This window comes from Sinocyclocheilus grahami, unplaced genomic scaffold, assembly GCF_001515645.1.
Source record: "Sinocyclocheilus grahami isolate Dianchi unplaced genomic scaffold, SAMN03320097.WGS_v1.1 scaffold130.1, whole genome shotgun sequence".
NCBI classification, from domain to species: Eukaryota; Metazoa; Chordata; class Actinopteri; order Cypriniformes; family Cyprinidae; genus Sinocyclocheilus; species Sinocyclocheilus grahami.
The window spans coordinates 116,186-131,698 of record NW_015505309.1 but is presented as its reverse complement, the minus strand read 5'-3'; the positions used below and the strand labels follow the sequence as shown (position 1 = coordinate 131,698).

Genomic DNA, 15,513 nt, shown 5'->3' with positions numbered 1-15,513 from the left:
TATATAATACACACACACACACACATATATATATATATATATATATATATATATATATATATATATAAATATAAATATATATACATACATACACATATACACACACACACATACATACACATATACACACACACACATACACATATACACACACACATATATATATATATATATATATATATATATGTATGCATGTATATATCATATTTTGACCTTTTACATCTAGAGGCCTATTTGTTCACCTCAAATAGAGTAACCTTGTACATGTACGCACATGGTGCAAAGAAAGTATTTTACGTGATAGTTACAAACCACATTACATCATTAATTCATTAAATGGATTTTACGGTATTAAATGTGTTTTTTCCCTTAAAAAACAAAAACTATGGTTGTAGGATGCCATATTGGCTCTCTGCACACTAAAGCAGTTGTTCAATCAGGAGGCCCCAGAAAACATCTGTGGGGGCTTCAGGGTGACTTAAAATGATTTAAAGTCGTCTGAAATGGAAATTGCTATGGTCTTTTCTTCCCTATTGTGGCATATATCCAGAGTGAATTGGCTTCTCGGATGTGGAAAAAAAAGTAATTTATTCACTCTTTCAGCAACTGGTTCCCATCATGGTCTTGAAAAACCTGGATATATGAGGTAGCCTAATTTTAAAAGTGTGGTCTTATACCTCCATGGGTGTTTTTATACATTTTATTAATATACATGTTTTTTCTGCTAAACTCTATTATATTGGGTAATCCTCATCTTTAAGTCTTTTCCACTAAATCATAAAAAACTCATGGTGTCTTCTATTGTTGTGAACAATGGGGGGGGGGCCTTGGATTCAAAAGGTTGAGAATCACTGCCCTAAAGTGCATATTAGTCCTTGTTCCAATGACAAGGATGACTTTTGTCCATGCGTCAATGACGCGCCAAAGTGAAACCCCTGCAGGTGAATAACTTCATGAGCGCCTAAGTACCTGCTTGAGCCGCTTCTCCTCTCCTCCCCTCCCCTCCCCTCAGAGCGTCACTCCTCCACTCTACAGCTCTGCCCTTAATAGCAAAGCGACTCCACTATCAGTTGTGCAGTTCCAGCGGAGCCGCCGGTTATTACGGTCAGTGACACATATCATTCCGCAGGGCATTTTCGGAAAAGCTGCAGTGATTTTACAAGCTTTCGAATAGCACAAATGGCAAAGAAGGCCACTTCGCTTTTCCTCCGGGCTCTGGAGATGTCAGAAAGACAGTCGTGCGATGTTATGAGGAGAAACTCCAACTGCACCATCAGGTAAAAGCGCATCACTCGGCCTGAACAATACTTGCTGTTAATAAAACTGCAAAAAGCATTTTTGTTTATAAATCATTAGTAGATATAATTCAGTTATTTAGGCTATTTTACCCGAACAAACCACCAAATGCGCAGGCTACTGCCTATAGTTCCGAAAATAGCCGGGTGCTTTTAGTTTCTTTTACAGTTTAGTTCAGGGGTAGGCAAGTTCGGTCCTAGAGAGCCGCAGTCCTGCAGAGTTCAGCTCCAACCCTGAAAACAAAACTCACCTGCCTATAGCCTTAGTAATCCTGAAGACATTGATTAGCTTGTGCAGGTGTGTCTGATTAGGGTTGGAGCTGAACTCTGCAGGACTGCGGCTCTTGCCTACCCCTGGTTTAGTTCAACAACTGTAAATAAATATGCGTCCAGTGTTTATTTTAAATGGCTGCAGTGGTGAAAACCTGTTGGATTGAGAGACTAGGTAGTTGTAGTTGTGAACTGTGTGGGAATGTTGAACAAAGTAGAAGAGCAGCTCGTGCTGGTGTAAAATAACTCTCAGGGGAGCTGCGTGGGCCATACAGCGGTGAAACGGGTTTATCTGTAATTGATCGGCTGCTCTTTGCTATTTACTAGAAAGTACGTCATTTTATCAGGTCAACATAGAAATGTCTAAAAACACTGCTTCACATAGTTTTTCCCACATTAGTTGTGAACAAACCTGTCAACAAGTTGCATGATGCAACCCTTTACAGACATATGGCAAGAGTGTGGCTGTAATCCATAGTATTCTGCTTTTGTCAGGTGAATAACTACTTTTCATGTTTTTTTTTAGACATTTGAGCTCATGTGGTATCTTAGCTACACGGCCAGTAAGCTTACCTCCTCCTTCAGCCTCTTCTCAGATGGTGCCCACCCGGAGCTTCATTAACTTATCAGCCCCCCTCATAGCGCGGAGAATGGAGTACTCAGAGAGCCGGAGCATTGCGTACGTACAAATCGATGTTACATAAAACCAAACAATCTTCACTTTCACTACAAGTTAATTCTCATTTAGCAACATCTTTGTTAACACAAGTTGATTTTCCCACCAGTTACTCACCTGAGCAGATGTACAACATTGTTGCCAATGTGGACCAATACCAGCAGTTTGTGCCTTGGTGCAAGAGGTCAAAGGTAACGAAGGGGCGGAATGGGGACATGCAAGCTCAGCTTGAAATCGGGTTCCCCCCATTTGTCGAACGCTACACCTCTGAGGTCACAGTCATCCCAAGCCACCAAGTCCGAGTGAGTCTAAAAACTATTTAGAAATTAGAAAACCGTTTCAGTTTTGAATGCAAGACATTATTCTTGTTTTAACAAAAAGAGGTTGTGATTTGGAACTAGATTTATGTAGATTAAGTGGTATTGATTTAACATGGGTAAATCTGATGTTTGTCCTAAGCCTTCAGCATGTTCATGCATCACAGGATCAGCTTACATACTGGCCAAGTAAGCTGTCAGGGGCCATCTGTCTGAAGTATGTACTTGTGTTTCAGGCGGTGTGTACAGACGGGACACTCTTCAATCACCTTGAGACATTGTGGCGATTCACTCCTGGAGCTGCAGGCCAGGCTGAATCCTGCAATGTGGAGTTCTTTGTAAGTAGTGCAACTGGCAAATACAGAGACACGCACACACTTTTACAATCTACATTCATCCCTTTGACACTTCTATTACTCGTGCTCTTCCTCTTTGGTGGTTTAATCCCATAATTCCTGTTCAAAGTGAGCAGAGGTATCAGACCAGATTAGTGGCTATTTTTAGCACATGTGAGCTGCCTTTCCGGTTCTCCTTAAATAGCTAGTAACGAAGACAGGCATGATAACCATTCAGTTACTGGAGGGAACTGTAGGACCTAAATGTCATTGGATTAGGAGATCCGGGAGATTTGGGAGATTAAAGGACCCATTGATTAAAAAGAATGAAGACTAAAATGACTGAATGAATGTTAACAGTGCAAAGCCCTTGTTAATTAGGTAAAAAAAAAAAAAAAACTCAACTGAACTTTAGCATCAAAGCTTTTTATTTAAAATCATACAGCACAATAAATAAATGAACTTTTTGGCTAAAATATATGCTAATTTTACCCATAACTGTGTATCCCCTTTCTAGGTGTCATTTGAGTTCAAATCTCTGCTCCACTCACAATTAGCGACAGTATTTTTTGATGAGGTGGTCAAACAGATGGTCAACGCTTTTGAGACGCGAGCAACCAAACTTTATGCCACAGGTGTTCATCGACAGAAGACTTCATTCAGAAGAGCAACTCATTGTTAAAACGGATACAAGGAGATACATAACCACATAAATTGTTAAAATGTTCTTGAGAAGAACAGCTTTTTTTAAAAATCCAGTTTGTTGGATTTTAAGGCCTGTACATATTTTTGCTGGGAAAAAAAGAACACGTTTGAGAATCCTATTTATTTAAACCAGATATAATAATTTATTGAGATGAGTGTGTCTGTACAATTTATATATTATCTGTGGAGTGAAAGAGAAAGATGATTGCAGTAAAAATTGTTGAGGATGAATGCTTTTTCATATTTATCATCATTATATTCACACACTTGACAGAAGGGGAAAAAAATCAGCTCTAAATTATTCTTGAGTGCACTTTTTCTAGACTTGTAATAAAACAATAATATATTTACTTAAAACTGTTTTTTTCATGATTTATGTGCTGTCAGAACCACACAATACACTAGTCATCCAAAGTTTAATCCTTAAGAAAAAAACAAAAACAAAAAAACTTTGGGTTATAACAAAGGGTTAGAAGAATAAACCTTAAAGGGTTAGTTCACCCAAAAATGAAAATTCTGTCATTACTCACTCACCCTCATGTCTTTCCAAACCTATAAGACCTTTGTAACTTGTGATACTCTTGTGAATGTGTGTCAAGGACTGACACAGAAGAGAAGAAATTGTTGAATAAAGTAGTCATTTTTGTTTTCTTTGCGCACAAAAAGTATTCTCATAGCTTCATAAAATTACGGTTGAACCACTGATGTTACATGGACAATTGTAACGATGTTCTTACTACCTTTCTGGGCCTTGAACATTTCAGTTGCATTGCTGTCTATGCAGGGTCAGAAAGCTCTCGGATTTCACTGAAGATGAACGAAGGTCTTACGGGTTTGGAACGACATGAGGGTGAATAATTAATGACAGAATTTTCATTTTTGGGTGAACCATTACTTTAAAACTGTAAAGAGGTTTAAAACATGAGGCACAGTTGATTTCTTTCATAGATTTATTTAAAATCTAACTGTCTTACCATACCCGAACCCATAATCTGGTTTTCTTTATAAAATATTGCAACAAAAGAGGACACAATGTTTTTTGTTCATATACAAAAGCCACAGGACATGACATAATAGGTATAAAGCACTTCTGTTTTTTTGTATTCAGGTTATGTAACTTGCCTGTATTTCTTCAATATCACAATCACAGTATGCCAAACTCTTTAGTCTCGCAAATAATCTGAAACAACACACTACGCTTCATATATTTCAATGAGAGCAAATATTTTACACATTTTATCGGCATTATGTGTATGAGCCTCACAGTATCACATTCAAAATGCTACTTCAGTGTGAAGTCTTGAAGGTGTTCCAAGAAACTCACATGATTTCAGGATCCCTTACATAAACCATGTCTGCCAGCAGAGGCCACACCCCTTTCTGTCTAAACAGCCAATTCCTTCCTGTTTCTTCAGTGTTGGCCAATCACAGATTAGCTGAGACCACCTCCTTAAGACACCAGTGGTGAGAATATTTTCTTTAAAGAGATTTTCTTACACACACCCTGACAACAAATGTGTCCAACAAGATCCAGATTGACAGTTTTTGTTCTGTCAAACGTCACATTGTAACTCAATGCATTTCCAACTATAACTCTTATGTTCTCTGCAAACTCCTGAGTTACAAGATAAATCAGTCTATATCTCTAACTAATTTGTCCCAAATTTTATTTCAGTCATGAAAGAGATTCTATTCCAAAAATGTATAAAACTGCACACAAATGCAAAACAAATACTGTATATTATTCTGATATTTGATTCAGAGGGGCTTTTTCATATCATGTTGCATCTCAGGATGCTGTCTGGCACAGATTGCGAGTAATTCAGCTATATGATAGCTGATCATGTAGCTCGGGACTGGTTCAGGGTGGGCATTATTCTATTTACCTAGTTCTGTGTGGTTCAATTACATCATATCATATCAGTTTCTTGAAACTAGAGCTTTACACTTTCTGAAGAAATTGTAAGGTTCTTTCCGGTGCAACCTCACAACCATGATGCCAAGTTGTTTTTAAATGGTTGTTAGCATGTTGCTGTTGCTAGGGTACTACGGTGGTTCTTTTCTGGTCCAAGTCAAAAGCTGATGATATTCTGTTTATCTTGATATGGTTTGGGTTACTCCCAAGACCCTCATTCACTCTAGATCTGTTAGAAAAGTAATAGCACATCTGTCCTCTACAAGCTAAATGATTTGAGTCATCATTCCTGTTCATAGTCAAAACCTGCAAGGTCTCAGTTTAACCCTGTAAAGCCTGACATATGATATAATAGTAAGCAAAATCTATGTTTAGTTTATCTAATTTATTAAACATTTAGACAAAATACTAAAATTAATTAATTAAAGTTTGCATGTGTGTTTTTTTTTTTTTTGATTATTATATTTGACAAGTTTTTAATGGCTCATCTAGTATGATAAAGGAGAATATGGAGCTCTAAAACGCCTCAGTTTTATTCAGAGGCCCAAACGGAGAAAAAACATTTGCAGTTGATATTTATATGACCAAAAAGATGAAATTCTGATAGCTTGTAATGTAAATCATTAAGATTTTTATAATAATATAGTAGACTACTTACAAAAAAAATTATATAAATATCAGCTGTCGCTTTACAACTCCCAATAATTTGACAAATCGGAGAATATATCTCCCATTTAAATATCATCTTACTATGTGGTTTTTATCTTTGGAAGAAAAACATAATACAATGCAATACAATGATGATTGAAGATACACAAACATTTCTCAAAAGCCTGATGTACAGTATCATATTTGACACTCATATTTTAACATGGGTTTATGTTTACCTGATTATCCATACACCATTTTTAGAAAAATTAAGCTGCTTCAGTCCAGTAAGTGTTCATCTTAAAATATTACAAACAATACAAGTTATTCTCAAGTTTACTTTATAAAAATCATTAAAGGTTCCACAACAAAAAGAAATGTGTATCAGAACCTGAAGTTTTTAAATTACTCTAAAAGGTCTTCAATTTGCTATCAGAAAGGCATGCCAAAAAGTTTTGATTATGATAATTTAGAGGTCTTATTCAATGAATTTAGAGGTCATATAATATTTTGTGTGGATGCTTTCAATTTATTTCAAGATATCTTAATCAGTACTTGTGCACAAGTTTTAAAAACAGATTGTTGAATCCTATAAATCTGTCATTCTAATGCTTGCCTTTAAAGCAGCACTATGTAACTTTTTCTGTGTTCAAAATGTATATAATGAGCGAGTACATCATGAATTCATCTTCCAAACCGCGTTTTTGTCTTATTCCAAATCACTACGGTTCAGTTATAATAAGTACTTATATTTGGACTATTGTAGCCTGGTCAGGTCGTCACCGCTGCGGAGTAACACATACCTGCGTGTGTTTCAGTGCGAAAGCAAAAGCACTTTATTTGGCCTTCCGGAAGTAGATGCAATTAGGAATCATTGGTTAAGATTTATTTACAACAGAACAGCACAACCCAGATGTTCAAATTTGTGCAACGCATATGGACGACAGTTATTTTAACCTAGAAGCGTACAAGGCTGGCTGTGCACAAAGGCTATTTCTTAAAAAAAAAAAAGGGCTATTTCCGTGCTTCTGAATCAGCGACTGTAAGTATGTTTTGTTATTAGTTTAAGTATTTGCTGTGTGTGTGTGAGTGTGTGAGAGGGGAACAGGGTAACATCACAGGAGAGTGAACTGCCTGTCAGAAATCATAGCACGTCAGCTGTCTTAACCGCGGCTTGTGTACTGCATCATCACTGTGTCGGTCACGCGACTCTGTTCCCCTTTCAGGCTTGAACTGATGGAAAAACTAACGACATTATTAGCGGTCTTGATATTTACTTTGAAAGCTGAAGCTGCAATTATGGTAAGGGGCGTTACATTTCTGACGCATGCTTGTGAAGTTCGGCCAATCACAATGCACTGGGTCAGCTGGCCAATCAGAGCAGACTGCGCTTGTCAAAATAGGGGGCTTTGTTGAAAACGACGCGTTTGAGAGAGGCGGGGCATTGAGGACCTACAATAATGTACAGTATTTTAAAAATAATGTGTTTTTTGAACATTAAAGCATGTCAACATATTCTGTTACCCCGAATACACAAAATAATGATCTTTAAAAAAGCATCATATGACCCCTTTAACTTAGCGAAGTAGCTCCGGTTGGAATATTCTTCCGCGGGATGTGTGCAGTTCTGTTTATTAACCGCTAGAGCGCCAAAAGTTACATAGTGCTGCTTTAAGGTGGCTTAAAGGGGTCCTATTATGCTCTTTTACAAAGTCTTGATTTTGTTTTGGGGGTGTACTAGAACATGCTGTTTTCTCTGATGCACTAACTCTGCAGCAGCACTTCTTCGTCGTCATCTCGTCTGATGCATTCACTCAACCAAGCGTTCTAACCACAACCTTGCCCCTCCCCACCCCCCAACCATTCGAATTTCTATAGGCGGGAATTATTTTTAATGATCTTCTAATGAGCCGCTTTGTGATATCACAAAGCCCGGAAACCAATGCTGTAGTCCAAACGAGCTGTTCGTTGTAGTTCTTGAAAAAGGATTTTTAAAAAACGAAATATCTCCCTTTAGAGTGGACTTTGAGATTTGTAACTTTCTAGATCTTTTTTATGCCCAAACATACACAGTACACACTGACTAAAATTAAAAAAGTGAAAAAGCATAATAGGACCCCTTTAAGTAAAACACTTCAACACTGATTTCAGATATAAAGTAGGGACCTGCTTTATGGATTTCCAACTAAGACATATTTTTGCATACACAAAGTAATATTTGTAGGCACAGCGCCTCAGCATCCTCTCACACACAGCTCAATTAGCATGCTAGATATCTTTATACAACCCCCAGGGTTCAAAATCTCTATCTGTGGCCAACATCTGATTTTATTTTGGGCTTGTCCTGGGGTAGACTCAGGGTGCTCATCACGCTCGTTGCCTTAGATAGTTGCAGGTCGGCAGTGTACTCTGATCCTGTGACATGCAAGGACAGATGCACTGACTGCACGTATCACTCTCTCCTGACCTCGCATGATACAGCACACAAACCAGTTTACTGGTATTGGATTTCATAATGGTATGGAATATAGGATAGCAAAGGAGATTGCAACATAAAACAGATTTACTTGCAGATAGACCAATACTATATTCACAATATGATATGGCTACTTTGCATGAATTGGTCTACTTATGCCGCTCCACGTCTAGTCAACTAAATAAGAATTTTAATAGAAGACCTTAGTAATTTTCACAATTTAAAACTTTCAAAATTGTTTACTTTCAAACTTTCAAAGTTGTCAGCTGAACAATCGTCATGTTGTTAAACAACAGTACAACAATCCATTGAACGCACTGAACCTCTGTTCCTCATAGACTCGTTTTCATTCCCGTTAAAAATTTAATTTGACGATACCATGACAAAGGTCAGTGAACTATCATCTAAAAGAAGAAGAGTTAGGCTAGTTTTCATAAAGTAAGGCATAATATATCTGCTCATGTTGCAGCACTGACCGTAGTGTGCTGGTAGTTTTACTACCCCCTAATTGAGTCTAATAGGACTGAAGATGACATTATTATGACATTGTTAATTAAAGGCACACTTACAGTAGGTCTACACTCTCAGAAAAAGGTAGAAAAGCGGTCACTGAGCCGGTACTAATATGTGACCCTGGACCACAAAACGTAAGTATCAATTTTTCAAAATTGAGATTTATACATCATCTGATAAATAAGCTTTCCATTGATGTATGGTTTGTTAGGATAGGACAATATTTGGCCAAGATACAACTATTTGAAAATCTGGAATCTGAGGGTGCAAAAAAATCTAAATATTGAGAAAATCACCTTTAAAGTTGTCCAAATGCAGTTCTTAGCAATGCATATTACTAATCAAAAATTAAGTTTTGATATATTTACGGTAGGAAATTTACAAAATATCTTCATGGAACATGATCTTTACTTAATATCCTAATGATTTTTGGCATAAAAGAAAAATCTATAATTTTGACCCATACAATGTATTTTTGGCTATTGCTGCAAATATACTCCAGCGACTTAAGACTGGTTTTGTGCTCCAGAGTCACATCCTTTAGGTATGAAGGTCACATAAGGAATCAGAAAGTAGGGCAGAAGAATTACCTGAATTAAAATAACTCCACGTTGGTAGCTGGTGAGATGCAGCATTCTGTGAAGATAATCAGACAAAAACAGTGAATAACGGTCACTTAAAATGACGTTTACAAATATGTGCAAAACTAATATTTGACCTATAATCACAGTTGGGTATCAGAAAAATCAAGTATTTTATTGTTTTAGAATACAAGAAAGAAATAAAAGTAAACAATGTAAATGTATTAATGTTTACATTTCAGCAAGACATACATAATAATTCTAAATAAATACATAACTAAATAATTAAATATATACAGTATTATTTACCTGTACAATTTAGAAACCTTTGTCTTTTCTGTTATTTCAATAAACGCTCAAGGAGGCCTGGAAAGAGTTGTGGGTCCTTGTTTCTCCAAAGCCTGAGCTTCAGCATTTGTGCATTAGCACACTGCCATCTAGTGAGCATTTCTTTAATAACCGTATGCATTTCAACACAATACCAAATCATCACCACTGTTCATAGAGCAATTCATCTTAAACACACACACACACACACACACACACACACTGAATCTGCTTTAAAACAGAATTCAGTTTAATGGTCATCATGGATTGAATGAAAAAAAGATTTAATTTCTATAATGAATTTTATTTTTAACCAGATAGTTTAAGTAAATATCAGACACTGAACTGCATCATCTGTTCTTCATACAGCTGCACTGGCAGATGAACTGTAAACATTGTGAACTTTGTGGCACGCAGCACATTTACAAATAACATTGGTGGCCAAAATACTTGTTTGATCTGTATATATATATATATATATTAGTTAATAAAAATAGCAACTTTCTTTTTTCCTACAAATTAATTGGTATGACATTTAAAGGGGTAGTTCACTGTTTTTTTTCTAGGCTTGATTGTGTTTATGGGGTGCAGTCTAACACGTGTTAATGCTTCGCTTTTTAAAAAACGCATTCTTTTTCACATAATTTACCTTTATTCCACTCTGCTCTGTCCCTTCTCTGAGAAACGGGCTGATCTTTTCCTTCTTTTATGAAGCCCCTCCCTCAGAAATAGGTGATGGGCTCTGATTGGTTAGCTAGCCCAGTGTGCTGTGATTGGCTAAACCGCCTCTAGTGCGTCTAACCGTCCCGCCCCTCACCTCAGCGGCATGTGCTCCGGTTGTATTGTAAACAGCAGCGTTGTTAATATCGCTTATCAGTTTGAGCCCGATTGAGAAGCAGAGGATATTATTGAAGAGGATCGTGCAGAACCTGTGCAAGCACGGCTTTTAATGATAGGCCTATGTTTTTTGTTGTCTCATACTTTTAGATACGCTGGTATTTATAAATGCTACTGCTTATGTTAGCTTTTAATATACGGTTTTATCCTGATTAAAGCTTTAATACAGTACGGCAACTGCACGCACATCCATGTTTAATGCCTCTCATAGCTATGTGAAAATAAGTGAATAATTGTAACAGTTCATTGTTGGAGCTGAGCTGAGCTGAATATGAGAGAGAGAGAGAGAGAGAGAGAGATGCAGAGCAGGGGGACACGAGGAACAGTATTAAGAACCACTGCTTTAAAACATTGATTTTGAAACTTGTGAATCCATTACAATCGTTAGAAGACAGAATCACGATTCATATACGAATAGATTTTTACGTGCACCTCTTGTTTTCTCTTCCTCTTCTCTAAAGCAGCACAGCATGGCCTCGCCACCTTTGCTGCCTTTTCCAGAGGGCGGGGGTTTATCTGGGTTTGTGATGTCACGAACCCGGGAAGCAACTTGTTGAAGTCCCTACCAGCCGTTTTTGTAGGCATTAAACTGCCAGAATTTTAAAAGATGATATCTCTGTTTGCATTGAACTTTCAGCTTCGTAACTTTGCAGATATTGTTTATGCTCAAACAGCAACACTACACATTAACGTTAAAAAAGTGAAATCGCAGTCAACCACCCCTTTAAGACAATTAAGACTTATAAACACACACGAAGCTAATGCTCGCCGTTATGAGCTGTGGATTACTGCACTGGGTTAATTATGGATGTCACTATTGACAAGATACTAATCAAAATAACATTCAAAAAGCAAAGCCTAGCTATCAGGACAGATTAGTCTGACAGCGACATTCTTTAAGTGCACCATCTAAAGTTCAGTTTACAGTCACCACTACTTTAAAAAAAAAAATGACACTGAGAAGTTACCAGCAACTAGGCGTTTTAGTTTCTAATCTAATTTCCCTTTTGTAGGCACACTGACATGACAAGCAGATTTACGTGTTTTACATATGCATGAGATGTTTACCACAGAAATATGGAATGTGTTCGGATGTTTTCACAGCATTAAAATTACTTTGCACAATCAATACTAGGCATTTAGGTTATTGACGGGTTACAATTACAGTATATAGCAGAAAAGTTTTACACCCTCACTTTTACACAAGATCACAAACACTAAAACGGAGGAAAAGAATGTAATGCAAACGCTCACATTTGGAGGAGTGCATGTACACATTTACACATACATGAGAACTTTTTACTTCCATAGCTCACAGGTTCAGTGAGATCTGGATTCTGTCATTACATGGTCATGTGTTCTGGAAGTACATAAGAAATATCATCCCAAGGATGGCGGTACAAACCCTGCTTCAACCGTTTCTGGTCCAGATAATGACCTGCATAAAAAGAGATAAGGTTGTTTAAATAATTTTATTTCATAACAGACACGTCAGAGACAGATCTCACACACACACACACACACCTATGAATCCCATGCTGCGTCCCAACACAAAGATTCCATTCAGTGCTCCAATCTCCACAAACTCATCTGCCTCGTCACTGTAAAAAATAAATAAATTTAAAAAAAGTACGTGAGATCATTGTTATTTTTACTACCATTTATGTGAACACTCTACTTTGCCAGTGTTTTAGTTATTGTTAATGATTGAAAATAATTTTCGTTAATTGAAAATAAAGTCAAATATAAATATTAGAAAAAAAAATATTAGAACTGATCTCTTGGCAGCTAACCGAAAAAGTTTTAAGTTGAAGTACTACATTTTCTAAAACTGAAATGAAACTAAAGTTAAAAAGAAATATAAAAATCCCCCAAAAAACTAAAACAAAAAGCGCATAACAAAATTATTAAACTTGAATTAAAAGAATAATATAAAAATAAACGCCAAGCCAAATTATAAAATGATATTTGATAATATAAATTATACGTTTAATTAAAATAAATAAATAGCAATAATACACTTTTTTTTTTTTACTCACCGAGTGAAGCCACCACAGTTTCTCAGCAGATCCACAAATGCCACTCCAATGAAACCATCAACATTCAGGATAAGGTTTGGTTTCTGATGAAGATAAAGAGAGTCAGATAAAGAGAGATATTTTATGAGATTTAAAAAAAACAAACCCTATACTTGAATTTGTCTCGCCACAATGTTCAAGTACTACATTAAATTAAGATGATCTAAATGTATTCATTGACATTTATTCATAGCTGATGCTTTTAGCAAACACATATCCGTCTCACTGCATATAGCATACTGAAGATGTTCCGTGTTTTTCTTATTTTCCTTTTAAAGCTGCAGTCACATTTACTGTTGTATGGTGAAATTTGATGGAGGAAATTTAATCATTTCAACAGGAATCACTGCGGTAAGCAATTTGAATGAGAGGGAGAAAGATTTTACAGTGCCGATTTCTCACTGGGTCCAGTTACAATGTTAATTCCATGGACAATGCTAATACCAGGTGCAAATCCATGACACACGCAAGTGTTTGTACCTTTGAGGTGGTGATCTTCTCCACCTCCAGAGCATAGTCCAGCAGCTGAGCGGCAGGGAAATGCTGCTTCACAAAGTCTTTGAGGATCTGTACCCGCATGTCAGGATTATTGATCTGAAAAAATGAATCAATCAGTAAAGCCAGCAAAACAAAACTGTGAGAAGCAGTGTGAAATGACAATATTTCACACGTTTTTGAACTCTTTCGATTTTCGTGTGTTGGTGTACTTACCGATTTCACCCGGTGTCCGATGCCCATAATGAGTTTGCCATCTTTCTTCATTTTGTTGACAAACTCCATAGGCAGCATGCCACTGTCGAACGCCTTACTGAACTGCTTAGCAGCTGCGTCCAGGGCACCTCCGAAGCGGTCCCCCTAAACACAAATAGAGCCAGTGATGAAACAAGATGCTCTTCTGATGCCAAGCAGACTGTGTGTGAGAAAGTGTTTAGTTCTCGTACGATGGTGAGGAGTCCTGAGGTCAGGCTGGAGATCAGGTCTTTGCCAGCACGCGCACACACTATGGTGTTATGAGCTCCAGAAACAGCAGGGCCGTGATCCGCCGTCACCATCAGACACATCTCGATGAACTGACATGCATAGCGCGGCAGCCTGCAGAAACGCACGGATTATGTGAAAGTTATAAAAGACTGAATACTACAAGTAAAAGAAAACCACAGTAGTTTCCAAAACACAAAAAGTAAACCAGGATGCCACCCAGCCCAATCTCATTCTTAAAGGGGTAATCTGATGCGATTTCAATTTTTCCTTTCTCTTTGGAGTGTTACAAGCTCTTGGTGCATAAAGAAGATCTGTAAAATTGCAAAGACTAAAGTCTCATATCCAAAGAGATATTCTTTGTAAAAGTTAAGAGTTAGCCACGCCTACCTAAAACGCCTCATTTAAACACGCCCCCACATGTCTACGTCACGATGTGGGAAGATTTGCATAACGCCGCCCAAATGTTCATGCAAAGAAAGAAGGCGTAACTTTTATTCTCGCTGTAGTATTGTTGCCGCTGCCGCCATGTCGTGAAGACGCTGTGTGCTTCGTTGTGAAAGCGAAGATACTTTATTTGGTCTTCCAAAAGAGGACACGACTATAAATCAGTGGTTGGATTTGCCACTGATGATTCAAACGCGAGTTTTGGGCAGTGTAGAGTAGCACTTGTTGTTTGTCATTTCTCCGATCACAAATGCAGACAGGGTTTTAGGTTTACGCAGCGCTGTGCAACGCAGCGCGTAAAAAGACAGTATAAGTCATTATAATCAGTAATTATAGCCCCACTGGATGCAACAAATGCCTTGTTTGTAATGGGTTTTAATGTTTTTGTCTCGTCGCTCCGGCCAGACACGGCATCAACAGTATGTGAGGGGCGTAACATTTCCGTCACACGCTTGAGGTATTCGGCCAATCACAATGCACTGGATAGCTGGCCAGTCAGAGCACACCTCGCTTTTCAGACCGATGAGCTTTGTAAAAATCGGCGCGTTTCAAAAAGGCGGGGCATAGAGGAGAAACAATAATGTACAGTATGTGGAAAATAATGTTTTTTTTTTTTTACTTTAAACCGCATAAACACATTTCATTACACCAAATAATGTTATTTTTAGCAGCATCATATGACCCCTTTAATAACAACATAACTTATAAAATTATATATATAATAAACATTTTTAATATTTTTGTATACATACAATATTATATTGTATATTAAAATGTATTCTTAATATTTAATAGCTTTATTATTAATACATTTTAATAGTCAATATACAATATTATACAACATTTTTATTTTTAAACATTATTAAATGATTACAATTAATAATAATAATATTATAAGAAATTTTATTATTTATTACATTTTATAATAACAATATTACTACAGTATTACAACTACTACAGTGTTTCTCAACCCTGGACCTGGGCGCCCCCCCAACACTGCACATTTTGCAATCTCCCTTATCTGATATATATATATATATATATATATATATATA

General features: G+C 37.0%; 2 protein-coding genes across 2 annotated transcripts in view; one reads left to right on the top strand and one right to left on the bottom strand.

Annotated features, from left to right (window-relative positions):
• Positions 1-1,022: 1,022 nt before the first annotated feature.
• Positions 1,023-4,035, top strand: LOC107590559 (coenzyme Q-binding protein COQ10 homolog, mitochondrial). The gene is made up of 5 exons (XM_016279379.1): positions 1,023-1,277; positions 2,092-2,244; positions 2,351-2,543; positions 2,795-2,896; positions 3,411-4,035. The coding sequence occupies exons 1-5, from the start codon at positions 1,180-1,182 to the stop codon at positions 3,573-3,575; spliced, it is 711 nt and encodes a 236-aa protein (XP_016134865.1). The 5' UTR covers positions 1,023-1,179; the 3' UTR covers positions 3,576-4,035.
• Positions 4,036-11,919: 7,884 nt separating this feature from the next.
• The window catches only part of LOC107590593 (ATP-citrate synthase), a gene marked incomplete at its 5' end in the record, with an annotated part of 19,397 nt that continues 15,803 nt past the window's right edge, over positions 11,920-15,513 (bottom strand). The window contains 6 exons of the mRNA XM_016279453.1: positions 11,920-12,393; positions 12,480-12,556; positions 12,995-13,077; positions 13,514-13,627; positions 13,745-13,888; positions 13,975-14,125. Coding sequence (XP_016134939.1) covers positions 12,299-12,393; positions 12,480-12,556; positions 12,995-13,077; positions 13,514-13,627; positions 13,745-13,888; positions 13,975-14,125 — 664 coding nt within the window. The remainder of the gene's footprint in view (positions 12,394-12,479; positions 12,557-12,994; positions 13,078-13,513; positions 13,628-13,744; positions 13,889-13,974; positions 14,126-15,513) is intronic.